Genomic DNA, 12,635 nt, shown 5'->3' with positions numbered 1-12,635 from the left:
TGGTCACTATAGTACACTGCTTCCTTTCCCCGAGGCAGATACCAAGAGGAGTCGTGGAAAAGGATCAAAGACCTATTAGGAATATTTTTTTAGGGTTATCTGATAAAACTAACTATAGAGCACAGAACTACAAAGCTCAATTTAAAGGAAAAAAAAATCACAGCTTGTACTTAATATATGCAAAAGCCATAAGGAAATGTATATCATCCTATTCATTTTAGGTCTCACGAAACAATAGTCTGAAGTCTAGCCACTGCTATATTGTTCCAGGGATCAATGGAAGTAGCAGAAAAGATTATTTACTTTACAACTTATATCATAAAAAAGCCACTAAAGGCAAAAAAACAACCAAAAAAACCCCCCACCCAAAACTGTCTCCGCTGCATATGCTTCCAGTTATCAAAAGTGACAGGAAAAGATCATTTGAGTTATAATTAACCCCTCCAAAAAACAAACAAAAGATCAAAATGTTTAAGGCAGGGTTCAAACGCCAGCCTGTCTGGCTGGTTCAGTATAAATGTCACCCCAACATACTTTAGCGTAATGCTTGAATCATTTTAATGCAACTGCTTGCAGTTAGCTACTATTCACAAAAGCATCTGCAACTCTTCTGCAAAATGTTTCCTGATTTCATAACTGAACAGACTGTGCTTACCCACGCGGACCACAATCTTAGCCACATTTCCTGGTCGAAAGGGAATTCCATTGCTTTAAAAAAAAAAAAAAAATCAAAATATACCCAATCTATCTTCTATACTGAGCAGGCATTTAAGAACACAAAAAACCCCGGGATGCAAAACATGGGTTTCTAAAATACCGAAACCAACAGAATAGAAAGAAAAATCACGAGCAAATGAGCAAAGGTCAGTGTGATTTGCCCTGGAGTGTGTTCACCGAGAACAAACACCTTTGTGCGGGGAGTCGTTGTTCATCAGGGGAAGAAGGGGACGGGCACAAAAGTTGCTCATTTTCATTGGAAGGGTCTTTCCAAGGCAGGTTTTAATCGAAAGCCTGAAATCCAATGCCCTGATTGAAAGCAAAGCTGGATTTTTAAGCAAATATCCTTTCACCTACATTCATACTCACACTCCTAGTGCAATTTCAACCAGAAGCGATAGGGAGGGTTGCAACAATTATACCACCAACCACAAGCAGCATTATGCAACACCAACTTATCTTTAAAAAAATAACTACAAAAAATCAGGACTAGTTGGTCAGTTAACAGGACAGCAACAGGCAATGGAGGATAAAACGCACTGCTCAGATAAAAGGCAGATCGAGGAGGCAGAGTCAGGGGAAAGGACTTGCCCAAATTCACAATGCAGGGCCCGGTGGAGTAGGCTCCACCACCCCAGGTAGCTCTCTGCTTGCTAGGACACAGAGCTGCTCAGCAGGTGATCTGCTTGTTCTCACCTATAAAAAATTTTCCCATGGGGGAAGAAAGGACTTAAAAGAGTCCTGGAAACACTGACTAATCGAGTAGGGCCACGGAGAAGGGAAACGATTAAACAGGACAAGTTGGAAGAAACACACATTCTTTCCAAGTAACACAAAGGCTTGCTGGAAGGGATCAGCCCCTTCCAGGCACAAGATTAAGTTGAAGAGAAGCATCTGTGCTAGGGAGGCATGCAGACTAGATGCCTGCCAGACACCCATGACCTACCTGGGAAACCCCATGTCCTTTTCTTGGGTATTACCACGTCTGCGCTCTGCCACAGCCTCAGCAGCAAGTATAGTAAAAGAAACATAAAAAGGAATCAGGACTCATGGTAGAAGTGATATCTTTTATTAGACCACTACTAGATTTTTGCAAAAAAAAAAAAAGTGTCTTTAATTGCAAGCTTTCGGGCACAAACACCCTTCATCGGGCATAGGAGAAAAGATTGCAAAAGTTCTCCTGGATAGATCTTTTTCTCCTGTGCCTGAAGAAGGGCGTTTGTGCCCGAAAGCTTGCAATTAAAGACTTTTTAAATTTTTTTTTGCAAAAATCTAGTTGGTCTCATAAAAGATATCACCTCTACCATGAGTCCAGATTTCTTTTTGCCTCTAGATCAATACAGCTACATCCTGGATACCTGACACAGGGTAAAGGAGATGCGATACATGCCAGATTCCTGGGAAAAGCCGCAAAGCCACACACTTTGTGCATGAACGTCTTTGATTCACCAGCTGCAACTGCTACCCAAACTGCAAGGAAGAAACTACACAAATGATCCTGTCCTTCAGTGGAAGGGAGAGCCACTGCCGGACTGTTGTTTTAGCTTTACTGAAAAACATTTGGGGAGGAAAGCGGGGTACGGGGGTAGGAAATTGGAAGCACTCCAATGCTTTAAGCTCTTATACAGCTTGAAAAATCAAGTCAATGATTTGCCCTTCGTGGACAGGGGTGGGAGCAGGGTGATAGGGGTGGAAGAAAAGCCACTTTCAGCATCTTGAAAAGCAGAGTTGTTCCCAGCTGTTTCAATGCAACTGTAACATCTGTATGCTCATGTAGCAACCCATGTGTGACCCTGCATGAAAAAGGGCTGTCCCTTTATACACCTATGGGGACATGTGGCCATAACAGCTACATCAGAATAGCTTGCACCAGTGGCATTTGACATCAGCATCGCTCTTCCAGCTGTCCACACCTCAGCCTCCCTCTGTAGTACCGGGGGGGTGTGTTGTTCGCAAAACCTCCCTTTGCTATTAACATTTATATCCACCCTGTTTCTCTGGAAAAAATGTTTCCCCACATGGTTTGGTCACATTGTGGTGACTCCAGGGGTGAAATTCAGTCCCTGGGCTCTCATGCCTGCATCCCTGGCAGGCACTCAGCAAATTGCTAGTGTGTGGTATTTTGATTTTCGGTCATGTGCAGAGCCCACTTGTCAAATATTCGCTCCTGCTGTTTATAAACAGGAGGCTTTCCCCAGATGTGCAAAGCTGCCAGCTGAGAGCCAGGACCCTGCCTGCTACCCCGCCCCAGCATGTGAGCTCTGAGCCAGAGGGGTCAATCTTTAATAGACCAAACAATTCATCTGCGGGTATAAGTGGAGGACGAAAAACTTGGGGCCTAAGCATAACCAGCTGGGCAACACCAAGCGTAGAGGGATGTGGAAGAGCAGTGCAAGGGATCACCCCTAAATCATGCAGCAACTTAGGTTAAAGTTGCAAGCACCGGCCTCTGTCACAAGAAAACAGGAGCAGACGAATGGTGGCTAAAGACCCTGCTGGTCTCTAGAGTGCACAGATCCCTTCACACTGTCCAGGATCTGGCACGATGGAGCTGCCTTTCTAGTCCCCAATTCCCTGCCTGTAACAGCCATTTGGGGTGAGGATGGACAACCTTTGGCCTTGCACAATGCAGCTCCTAGATGTAAAAGGGAGACAGAAAGCAAAAGTTCCTCTGCATGGCCTGCACATTGCACATTTTGACCCGTGGTGAGAGCTGCCAGGCTTGAGCAAGCAGTGCTGTCCATTTTCTTGTGTTATGCATACCAGTACATACAGGAGGAAAAAACAGAAAATGAGCAAGCATCCACAGTCTGAGGACACGTTTCAAACGACAGAGGCCAGAAAGGAAATGACGTTTCCCATGCCAATAAACATGATCCACAGCCAATAATTGCAGCAACTTTCTCCAGTCCTGCTGGCTGGCTTATAAATCCCTCCTTCGAATTGCAATACAAGTAGCTGGTTTTGGCAGTAGGAAAAAAAAAAAAGGCTGGTCAGCACACTGTCGGCCTACAAAATCCAGTGTCACTGGAGGACTGGACAGCCAAACACTGAAGCTAAATTTTAAAAATGTGTCCAACAGATTTAAGAGGTCACCCTGAAAAACAAAAAAAACCCCTGATGAGGTCATTCTTCCGCAAAATCCAGCCCCTTGGGCTCAGCTGGCCCGCACACATCCCATCCCTGCCATCTGCATACTCTCTCCGTAAGAGCTGCACAGCAGAGCCAGCCACATGCTCCAAAAAATAAAAAAAATTGAAAAAAGCCAGTTTGAGAAAAATTGTCTGGAAAAAAAGACTTCTGAGTTTACGACAGCTGGGCTCACGTCAGCCAGAAGGGTTATAATTTGCTGCTTTTCTAGTAGCTTGCAGTTCTTCCTTGGAAAAATGATGCTAGTTCTGCAATGAAAATAAAGGACGGAAATATTCCTCGCTTTCTGCAGCTCCTTCTCTCTGCCGCCTGACCGTATCCCTGCTTCATTTCTCTAATCTTGCAACCATGGGATACCAACATCCCTTATCTAAGATATTGTTTGAACTCAGCCTTGATTTTCTCCACTTCCCAACTCTTAGAAAGCAGCTTCAGTCTGTCTCAGTAGGCCACCACTTCAGCTGCTCAGAAGCAAACCTGAGACTCGTCCTTCAGCTGGTCTATCTCCAGCTTTTAACAACAGGCAAGAGGAGCACATGCCTTAATGATCATCAGTTCCCTGATTCATCTGCTCCTTGTTTTCCTGTGGTGGAGGCCAGTGATTGCACCTTGGGTTCGAACTGCTATATATGTATATATTTTAGGGGTAATCTCTTGCACTGCTCTCCCATGTCCCTGCATTCTCAGTGTTGCCCAGAGGGTTACATTTAGGGTCCAAGATTTTCATACTCTATTTTTGCCCACAGGTGTACTGTTTTGCTCATTAAAGACTGATCCTGCTGTTTCAGAGCTCACGTGCTGGGGAGCAGTAGCAGGCAGGGTCCCGATTCAGAGGCCCACTGAAGTCAATGGTAAAGCTCTCCTGGGGATTTGGATCAAGCTCCCAACTAAACCCATCAAATGACAGGTAAAACTATCACCAGCTCACACAGTTAATCATCTCCAGGCTCTCCCCATGCCAATTAAGTGCAGCATTGACCTCCTGCAAGCTCGGCTGCAACATCAAAGTGGGCAAGACACATGAGTTCAGCTCGCTTTTCCAACACCACGGCTTTGAGCTGGTGGCCCTCTTCTGAAACACAAAAGTGCCTTTCGCAGGAAAGAAGACGGCTGGGTTCAGACATTTAGCATCATGTTATCAAAGCCCGTGGAAAAGCAGGCCTGCTTCCGATCTGCAGTATGTCAGCTCGCTGACGCCGGGCGGTCCCATCTAATTTGCACCCCTATAAGCAGGAACCGAATTGCATCGCGGCCTGAAATATTTATCAGCTATGCAAAATGTCCACAAAGCTTTTCGGCTTTGACTGTGAGACTGGAAAGTACTGAAGCAGGTGGAGAGTTAGGAGCAAATTGAGAAAGGAGGAGAGTCTCACTGCTGCGTTTGTACAGCTTCTAACTTTATCAGCTCAGGCAGGCTAGGGCTGGGGGGGTCTAGGGAATCAGCAATGTAAACTGATTAAGCAATTTAGTAGCTTGTGCCAAGATAAAATCCAGTGATATGATCTGCTAGCTGCTATGCAAAGTAGTGTATTTTACAAGGCAGGCCTCAGAGCTGACAAGAAAGTTTCAGTACAAAACTTCTTAAAATAAAAATGGGAGTGGAGGGAATTCCACTTGTGTGTTAACACCAGCCCTGCCCACAGAAAACCCCTTGATGAGTCGGAAATGACAACATCTTAATCCAGGGATCCGCTTGCAGATTGAACAGCAGACGTTCAGCAAGCCCCACAACTCCTGTGGCAGGCAACGAAACTGTCTGTCCTCATCATCTCTGTGCCTAGGCTATTGCTGAAAGCTTAGATCTAGGGGACTGAAGAAAAGTCACCCAGCAAGCCCACGTGGGAGGTACCCAAATCTCCCAGCACCCATCCACCAAAAACCCCTTCCCTACACACTGCATATAAACATCTGCACGCTCCCAAAAAACATTTTCTGTATGCTGTTGAGAGGCTTGGGGTAGGGGGTATGGCCAGAAGCAGCAGCTCTGTGCGCAGGTCAGCGGTTATATGACTAAAGTGATTCAGGTCAGGCTTTCATGTCACTTCTGTACAGCCTGGTGTCTTGCACAGCTTATATATATAGCCCCAGATGTGACAGGCTGATGCAAGAGCGACTCCCTACATAGTTACACACGTCCAATTCCCCCTGCACCCCCAAATTACCTCTGATCCCAGGAAGTGATACTCATCTCCCCAAAGGAAAAGTCTCCATTCCCTACATACAGTAAACTGGCAGTGGTTTTGTTAGAGCAGTTTCAGCTCTCGTGCGGGGCTCCACTCTACCCTAGGGTCCACATGACCGTGTCCAATTCAGCCTTTGGCCCCTGACAGCTCCTAAGGGACAGTTGCCAGGAAGAGCAAGTTCCTTCTTCAGACATGCCACTTCTCCAACACGTGCCCAAAAGCTTGCAAAGAAAAAATTTTCCAACTATTTAGTTGGTCTAATAAAAGAGACCACATTTACCCAAAGAACCTGGTCTATTCCTCCACCTGATTCTTTTCCCCTCCAAAGAAAAAAAAAAGGCAGTGGATTAGCTACCTCCTCACCCCAGAGAGATGCTCTGCTACATCCATCTCCCTTGAGCATGTCCGTCCGGAGCTCGATGTGACGACTAACACATTTAGCCTGGCTCTAGGCCAAGGAGACAGTGCAAGTAGTATGAATGGACTACTATGGTGGGTACTGGGGGATGGATCCAATGGCCCCCCGCAAATGTCCCCATGGCACAGCAAAACCACCTCAGTGCAGCCTGGTGGGTGGGTTATTAGCAGGGATCCTGGCTTTCTCTTATTTAAAAAAAAAAAAATCCCCATTTTTCAGATATAAAAAAGTAACCCAAAGTCCACATTTTTCCATGATTTAAATGAAACGCCACTCATATATAGATATTTATTACATATACCTATACTATATATACACCACTATATATAGAATTCACTTAAACCACATTTTTCTGAGATTAAAATGAAACACCACCAATATATATAGTGGTGTTTCATTTTAATCACAGAACGAACACACACACACACACACTCTAGTGGTGTTTCATTTTAATCACAGAAAAATGTGATTTAAATGAAACCTATATCTATATATAGTATAGTATAGTATCTATACATTAATGGTGTTTCATTTTAATCACAGAAAAATGTGCATTTGAGCGTTACTTGTTTTTAACTGAAAATTGGGGATTTTTTGGTAAATCAGAGAAAACCAGGATTTTCGATTATGAGCTCTGATGCTCAGCAGAGCCATGAATGCAATGATGGGGGGCTAACTCGGGGATCTCTAAAGCACACCGGGCAAGAGGACCAGCAGGGCCTCGGGGGCTGTGCATGGGGCTGCAGGCGGGTATGAGGGAGACATGGGCTATGGGATCAAAAAGGGTGAGAAGCACAGCTGTACACCGCAGCTATGAATCACCTGTATCAGGACAATCACAGGCTGTAATTAGTGGAGAGGGGAGAGACTCGCATGCTGCCCCTGGCTGTTTATTCTCAGGAAATCCTTCTGGCTCATGGTTCCGGGTAAGGGAACCGTACTTTTGGCCTGCCAGAGATATACATTATTTCATTTGCATCTCCAGAACAGCCGGACTGACATGAGCCAGCTGCCGGCGAGTGGGGCTGGTGTCCACAGGAAAGCAGGCTTACTCACAGGAAGCCTGGAGACGCCTGGGCTGGACCCCAGCTAAACGAAACCGTTCCACTGGGGCAGCGTGGTACACCTCCCCATGCTCATCACATGCAAATGCACTGTATATGCAAATCCCCTTCACATCAGACCCATCACTGCCAAGCACTTGCAGTCCTACATGGCCTTAATTGCTCTATACATTGCTGAGAAAGCTAGACCAGCAGGGCAGCTTTGACTTAAGAGCCTAGAACAACAAGGATAAGGGGAGGGGGGGAAAAAAAGGCCAACAGTCTATACCCCATGTACCCATTTCACTGATGACCCAACGAGACAGACGAGTCGCATGAATACACCCAGCACAGTCAGCTGTTTCCACCAAAAACCTCTAACAAGCCTTCTCAAATCCTGACTTTCCAGCAACAGAAGCAGGGTGTTTGTCCCACCACCCACAACCTGAGATTTCCTTTCTTTCAAGAACCCAGAACGCATCATCGAGTGAAAAGTTCCATTTCCAGCCATTCAATTTAGTTTGGGGAAGGAGCCTTGCAGGAAGCACCAAAGACGATGTACTTGAGATGATTCATTTGGAAAGTCATGCCGGACAACCCTGTGTTTGATTTGAACACGTTTTAAGTAAAAAAGGTCATTTTGCTTTATAAAACTTAGTTGATTTTGCCCACTCCTAAGCATAGGCTGTAAGCAACTAGAACTGTATCTACAAGTCCATTGCTGCTTATCCTAATAAGGCAGCAATAACATAGCCTTGTTCTAACACTGGAGAGATAATCCATATAAAGAGCAATCTAATGTATTACAAAGATATTTATGAAGTGGCTATTTTTTTTGTTTTTTCTCACCCATGGATTTTTCTTCCTTTGGCCAAATTTGGCCTGGCCAGACAACAAAGTGTGGCATTACCGATGCCAAGCCATGCTGAAACATTTCTTTTCACAAGCATCTTGGAGAAGAAAACTAGGAGAGATTCCTAGGTTTGTGAATCTGTCTTGTATGATGCTGTCTTGGCCGATTCCCCTCTTTCACACTGCAGCACATGTAAATTGAAAGCACTATTGTTTTTGCAAACCAACCCATTTGTAATGTTTTTCAAACCAATGATGCCTACTGGGAAAGTGCTGTGCCGTGTTTTTCAATTTGTAATAAAGTCTTATTAAAATCTCATTAAGGATTGAGAGCGTGCTTTAAGAGAAGCAAAATATGAAAACAACTTAAAAGTCCCTTCAAGGCATCCTACCAGGCGCTATTCAAGGAGAGCCGTAGGAGTTCACGGGAGCACACCCACATCAAGGGCCTTGTTCCAGCTTTCTTTTTCAGGCCGGGGACTCCCTAAGGAACCTAACTGAAATCACTGCAGGATCCTCACGCACCGAAGCCTCACTCATACCCCCTTTAAAAGACCCTCTGGTACACTGTGAGTAAAAATTCAAAGGCCAGAGCTGGTCCTGAAATACCTCTAGCAGGATCCTCTTATGTATGTAGATCTTTGATCTCAACCACGCCGTCTTATGCCAGATGAACATTTTCCTTACATCTATTTAAGCCTACAAATAAAAGACACGCTCAAGGAGATGTATAATCCGTCACTGCAATGCTCTCCCCACCTTTTTTCACTTACGGTGTATCCGAGTCCCAAGGTGTCTTGGAAAAGGGAAGAACTTGAAACAGGTCCAAGGCAATCCCACTGCCTGGCGAGAACAAGTTAATCCCAGCTGTTGTGCTACCTGAGACTTTCTTGACACCAACTGATCGCTTAAATGGTGAATCTCAAGAGCACAATTAGTACCATGAGGGTATCATTGTCCAGATCTCCCTCTGGAGAGTCCCCAGAGCAGTCAAGGGGTAGGGAGACTGGAGAGAAATGCCCTTTCAAAAAAAGTCTCAATTGTGCAGGATGACAACCTGAGCCCAACCATACCTCGACACTGTGATTCTTCCTCCAAGAGCCACATTCCCCCATCCCTTTCTCACCTCCCTCTGCGTGGTTTTACCCAAAGGAAAGAGGCAGAATTGTCTGACAATAAAACCAGAAGGGTTCTTAAAATCCCATATGTATAACTAACATAAATGCATACAATTTAACTCCTGCTCTATGGTTTAATTTTTTATTACTATTATTCTTACGCTAGGCCCTGCAGTAGATGAGCCTATGTATTATAACCACAAATTCTTGGAGATCTTAAAGCAGACAAGGTTCTTTGGGTGAATCTGATCTCTTTTATTAGACCAACCTAAATAGTTGGGGGGAAAATGATGGAGATCTTAAGCCTTTCTAATTTAGTTTTTGTGAATGGTGTCATTGTCAATGCTTCACTATTTCCTATCTTGAAAGGTCAAATGAAGCTTTAAAAAGGCTTAACAGTATAGTATTAACAGCAAGTTGCTTGCAGGCTTTTTAAAGTGTCAACTATAACACTCACTCGAAATGTGGACCGTGTAAAAAAATGGTCACATGCATCTGGAACAGATGTGCTCTTTGATGTGTGCGCTGCAAGTCATATCTGCTTACTTCAGCGACGAAGATACTGTTTTACAGCCAAGGCCAACTGCACGCTCCCAACACAAAGGAAAACCACGCACTGATACATAGGAATTGCATGCATCTTCTGTTCTCCCAACTGCTCCCTCCCCCACGTTGCATTAAAAGCAACTGTGACTATCCCAGAACTAAAAATCAAATGAGATTTGTTAAACCAGGTTTTGAATACAAAGCCAAATTAGGAAATTGGAAACCAAAAGGTTTGCACAAAAGTAACTGCAGACAGAAATTCCCTTCCTAATTGTTCCCTCTTGCTCATGCATCACCATTGCTTGAAACTTTCAGATCCCAAGTTACTGCTCCTAAGCAGGGAGAGGTAGGTAGCCATGCTCACACATGTCTGATGGACAGTCTGTAAAGGTGCATTGGTACCCCACATTCTTCCTACATAGGTTGGTACCAAAAAAAAAAAAAAAAAAAAAAAAAAAAAAGCCTACATAAAGCAAGCGTGAACAGGGGTTGCAAAGGTACAAACAGGGTCTACTGTGTCGTTCTTTGCAATGACTTTCCAAATTGCAATTCATCTTTAGGCTATTTGCATCGCTGTTGCTCCTTTAGCTCAAAGAAAATAACACAGCATACAGCAAAATAAAGAAATTCCTCCCACCAACAGATACTTCATTAACTGGCAAACCTTTCTAAAGCACCCTTAATACTAAGGCAGACAAGGTTCTTTGGGTAAATCTGATATCTGTTTTTTTATATCAGATTTATCCAATGCATCTTGCCAGCTTGATGACAGGGATTTACACCTGAAAGCTCGCTAAGAAGAATTTTCCCAACTATTCTGCTGGTCTAATAAAAGATATCAGATTTATCCAAAGAACCTTGTCTGCCTGTGTCCTTAGACCAACGTGGCTACAACCAACACCCCTTAATACTAAAGCACTTAAAAATACTTTAAAATATCTAGCAACATTTCCCAGAAGTCTGAGATGCACAGTTTGGTGGTGAGGTTTATCACACCAACGCAACCCCATGGAAAGGAAGCACCAGCACCTAAGTTTATCAGCAGGCTCTGGTCAATGCGGTAATATGTCAGGTATTACTAAATGAATGCAAATGGATTGCAAAACAATAATGTTGCTATAATTGTAAGAAAGCATCAAAGAGAACACAGGAAAGATGTAGCACTAATGCTTCATTTCCCATGCCAGGTCATCTTTAAGACACCCAAGCCCCTGATCCTCATCAAGCAATGTGTTACACTTTGCAAGCGCTAGGTTTTGTCCCATTCAGCTGCACTGGGCTTTTAAAATCCAAGTCTCCCACAGAGTTGCATTACAATCTAAATCCACCCTAATGCATCTGGATTTCTTACAATATACTGGGAATGGATCCAGAAACTACTTATCTGGGTGCATTAGCAAGGACTAGATAAGATCTTAATGCAATTTCCTTTGAAAAAGGTGCAGATGCTGCTAACAAATTCTGATTCGTTAGCAATAATATAAAATCTAAAATAACTCTGTAAGAGAAAACTAAGCTATATAGGATTTTTATGTTTGGGTTGGATTCAGTCAGAGCTCAGTCGTGTTAGTTATGAGGGGGTTTAATACAATCCCTTGACTGGTCCAGAATGCATGTCAAATGTCAAAACACTTCTACAATGGAAAGCTAATACCCATGTGCATGCCCAAAGCCCTTCTACCGTGGAAAACTAACATACCCATGTGCATGCCCAAAAGGATTGCAAGGGCCCAATCTTGCAATCATCTCTGCATGCAGAAGGCTGTAACAAGCTAACAGGCATGTGGAAGTTTGTGACATGAGGACTTAGGTCCATGGGTATTTGTACCATCAAATGTTATTATCATATGCAAGCTTACACCTGCCATGCATGCAAAATGCATGATAACACTCAGTGTGCATTAATGAAAAAAAAAATCCATGCACAAATAATCTAAGAGTCTACCATACCATATCAAGGAAACACAATAAATCTCCTACGCAGTCCTCGCTGTATTACTTGTATATGAACTATGGCTTTATGTTTCAAGTCGTGCAATGTAGCCTGGCTGCCAACACCACCACAGGAGAAAGCGGTTGTGAATGCCACACCTCTCCAGGGTATTTAAGAGTCCTCCCAACTTTTTGCAACCACCCCAAAGCAAAGACAAAGCAGAACTGCTATCACAGCCCAGCACTTCTCCCGCCTTTCCCAACATGGCTTGACAGCAGAAAGGCTATACCCTGAAGGTCATTATTCATGACTCACGGCTGGAGGCTACTCACAACTCTGCAAACCTGACCCTATGCGATTAAAAGCCATGCACTGTAGATCTGGCTGCAAGGACTGCCTGGCAAATATCGCTCCAGAATCAATGCCCCTGTGGCACTCGCTGCCACCACCTCCCCGGATGCTAAACTGCACTGTGAACAGGTGGGCTGTCCCACGGAAAAGCATCCTCCTTCTCGCGCCCACCTGAGAGGAGCTGCAGGATTTCTTCTCCTCCACTATAAGCCCCACGGTGGTGTAACTACTCCCAACCCCAGGCTCTGCCCAGTTTGCTCAGCTGAGCTGTGCTCAACACTCGGCCAGATGAACGCAGACAGCAGGTTTCCCTCTGGGCACTTG

At 44.4% G+C, this 12,635-nt stretch overlaps 1 protein-coding gene across 8 annotated transcripts in view; it reads right to left on the bottom strand.

Moving 5' to 3' along the window:
* ATP11C (ATPase phospholipid transporting 11C) overlaps positions 1-12,635 on the bottom strand; it is a 97,142-nt gene that overhangs the window by 70,648 nt on the left and 13,859 nt on the right. The window contains exon 1 of one of the 8 annotated variants that reach the window (XM_059732879.1): positions 656-788. The exons of 3 other annotated variants lie outside the window; for them this stretch is intronic. In XM_059732879.1, coding sequence (XP_059588862.1) covers positions 656-706 — 51 coding nt within the window. In that variant the 5' untranslated portion in view covers positions 707-788. Of the gene's footprint in view, positions 1-655; positions 789-12,635 lie in introns of those variants that run through there. 4 more of the 8 variants (XM_059732878.1, XM_059732880.1, XM_014601260.3 and 1 more) reach the window with 4 other exon arrangements.

This window comes from Alligator mississippiensis, chromosome 8 (assembly GCF_030867095.1).
Source record: "Alligator mississippiensis isolate rAllMis1 chromosome 8, rAllMis1, whole genome shotgun sequence".
Taxonomy (NCBI): domain Eukaryota; kingdom Metazoa; phylum Chordata; order Crocodylia; family Alligatoridae; genus Alligator; species Alligator mississippiensis.
The sequence above is the reverse complement of the archived record's forward strand: the minus strand, read 5'-3'. Positions and strand labels throughout refer to the sequence as shown.